The sequence below is a fragment of the Triticum aestivum genome, chromosome 2B, assembly GCF_018294505.1.
Source record: "Triticum aestivum cultivar Chinese Spring chromosome 2B, IWGSC CS RefSeq v2.1, whole genome shotgun sequence".
Classification (NCBI taxonomy): domain Eukaryota; kingdom Viridiplantae; phylum Streptophyta; class Magnoliopsida; order Poales; family Poaceae; genus Triticum; species Triticum aestivum.
Window position 1 is genome coordinate 785,490,233 of NC_057798.1, and position 2,150 is coordinate 785,492,382.

General features: G+C 55.8%; 1 protein-coding gene across 1 annotated transcript in view; it reads left to right on the plus strand.

Moving 5' to 3' along the window:
- Positions 1-8: 8 nt before the first annotated feature.
- Positions 9-2,150, plus strand: part of LOC123047400 (transcription factor SRM1) — a 5,416-nt gene continuing 3,274 nt past the window's right edge. Inside the window, exon 1 of the mRNA XM_044470941.1 lies at positions 9-782. Coding sequence (XP_044326876.1) covers positions 349-782 — 434 coding nt within the window. The 5' untranslated portion in view covers positions 9-348. The remainder of the gene's footprint in view (positions 783-2,150) is intronic.

Consider the following 2,150-nt stretch of genomic DNA (forward strand, 5'->3'; position numbering starts at 1 on the left):
ACCGCAGCCCCCGCCCCGCCCCCGCCCGCCCCCGCGCCGCGGTGAAAGGAAAAAATATCTCCTTCCTCGCCCCAACCCGCGGTAACAAATCCTCCACCGGCGGCGGCGGTAGATCTCCTTCCTCCGCCTCCTCCCCTTCTCCCTTTTCGCGAAACCCCCGATTTATTCCCCACGAATCCGCAGCGACACCAAATCCGCCTCTTCCTCCCCCCGTCCCCCACTCCTTATCTCGCCGCCGCAATCCGTCCGGCCGACTGACCCCTGCCGCCGCCCCGCGAGCCCCGCGGAGCGCTGTCAAGGTTGCTTTTTTATTCTTCTTTCGTTCCGGGAACAGGTCGGCGGCCGGCCATGGCGGCGGAGGAGGCGAGCAGCAGCGGCGGCGGGGGCGGCGAGGAGGGGTCCGGCGCCGGCGGGTGGACGCGGGAGCAGGAGAAGGCGTTCGAGAACGCGCTGGCCACGGTGGACGAGGAGGAGGGGGAGGCCATGTGGGACAAGATAGCCGACGCCGTCGAGGGCAAGACGCCCGAGGAGGTCCGGCGGCACTACGAGCTGCTCGTGGAGGACGTGGACGGCATCGAGGCCGGCCGCGTGCCGCTCCTCGTCTACGCCGGCGACGGCGAGGAGGGGGGCTCCGGCGCCGGGGCTGGGGGCAGCGGCGGGGGCGGGGGCGGGGGCGGGAAGAAGAGCGGCGGAGGAGGGGGCGGGCACGGGGAGAAGGGCTCGTCCAAGTCCGCCGAGCAGGAGCGCCGCAAGGGGATCGCCTGGACCGAGGACGAGCACAGGTTCGCTCCTGCCTCTTCGTTTTCCTTCCGTTGACCGAATAATTGAGTTGCTTGCTGCTCTGGATGTAGGATTAATTTGGCGTGATTGATTGATTGATTGATTGCTGAATTGACAGTTTTGTTAGAGAATCTGGTCCGTGTAATGGTCCTATGATAGTATTAGGGAGCATGCTGGAAATCTGATGCTTGCATAGTTTACCTGCTCTCAGGGTACTGGTCTGTGAGTGGAATCAATATAGCTTCCTGCCTGCTCTCATCGTATGCCAGTACATCAGTAGAGCTTCCTGTTGCGGCTTTGTGCGTATTTGGAAATTAGGGCTATGCTCTGCAAGCAACTTTATTGTCTGCACTGCAAAGCGAGCACATTTTGAGCTCCATTGTCTCACCTTAAATCTGTTCATTGAGCAATTTTGAGCAGTACTGCTTAGATGTTTGATTGAGTGGTGGGTTGTGTTGGCTAGGAGCTAAAACATCGCTGCTATTTGATTTGCGATTCTGCTGACCCACTCGTTTAATTGTCGTAATGTGCTGAGTATTTTGGAAATTTGCTCTTTAAATGTGCTGCTGCTGCTGCTTTCCATTTGCGACTGGACGCTTGTAGCTTTGACGGTTTTTAGTAGTTTATCCTGCTGGCTCCTGTAAATCTGCTCCTCTGCTCCCCCGCCTCTCTTACAGAAACCCCCCAATTTATTACCCTAAACCCGCAGCAATTCCAGCCCCCTCCCCCCTCTCCTCCCATATCTAGCTGCCGCAGTCCTGAGGAAGCTCTAACCCCTTATTGCCGCCCACCAAATCCTGTAGAGCTATCTGCTTTTGGAAATTTGCTCTTTAAGTGTGCTGAATATATTTTGGATATTTGTTCTTTAAATGTGCTGAACTCCGCCTATGTCTTCTAGGCATAGCCGGTCCCAAGCCCGGGTAAAGGAGGAGGGTTGTGATAGGCTTGGCGAGCCAACGTAAAAACTAGCCAGTCCCATAGGTATGAAACCGATTTGAGCGAGAGTAGTGCTAGGATGAGTGACCTCCTGGGAAGTCCTTGTGAAAGAGTTTCATATCTAAGGGTTGTGATAGGCTTGGCGAGCCAACGTAAAAACTAGCCAGTCTTTTGGGTATGAAACCCATTTGGGCGAGAGTAGTACTAGGATGGGTGACCTCCTGGGAAGTCCTCGTGAAAGGGTTTCATACCTAGCCTACCCCAACTTGTTTGGGATCAAAGGCTTCGTAAGTAAGTAAGTAAGGTTCTTTAAATGTGCTGCCGCCGCCGCCATTGCTCTTTAAATGTGCTGCTGGCGCCTGTAAATCCGCTCCTCTGCCCTCTCTCTCTTATCGAAACGCCCCTATTTATTAGCCTAAACCCGCACCAATTCC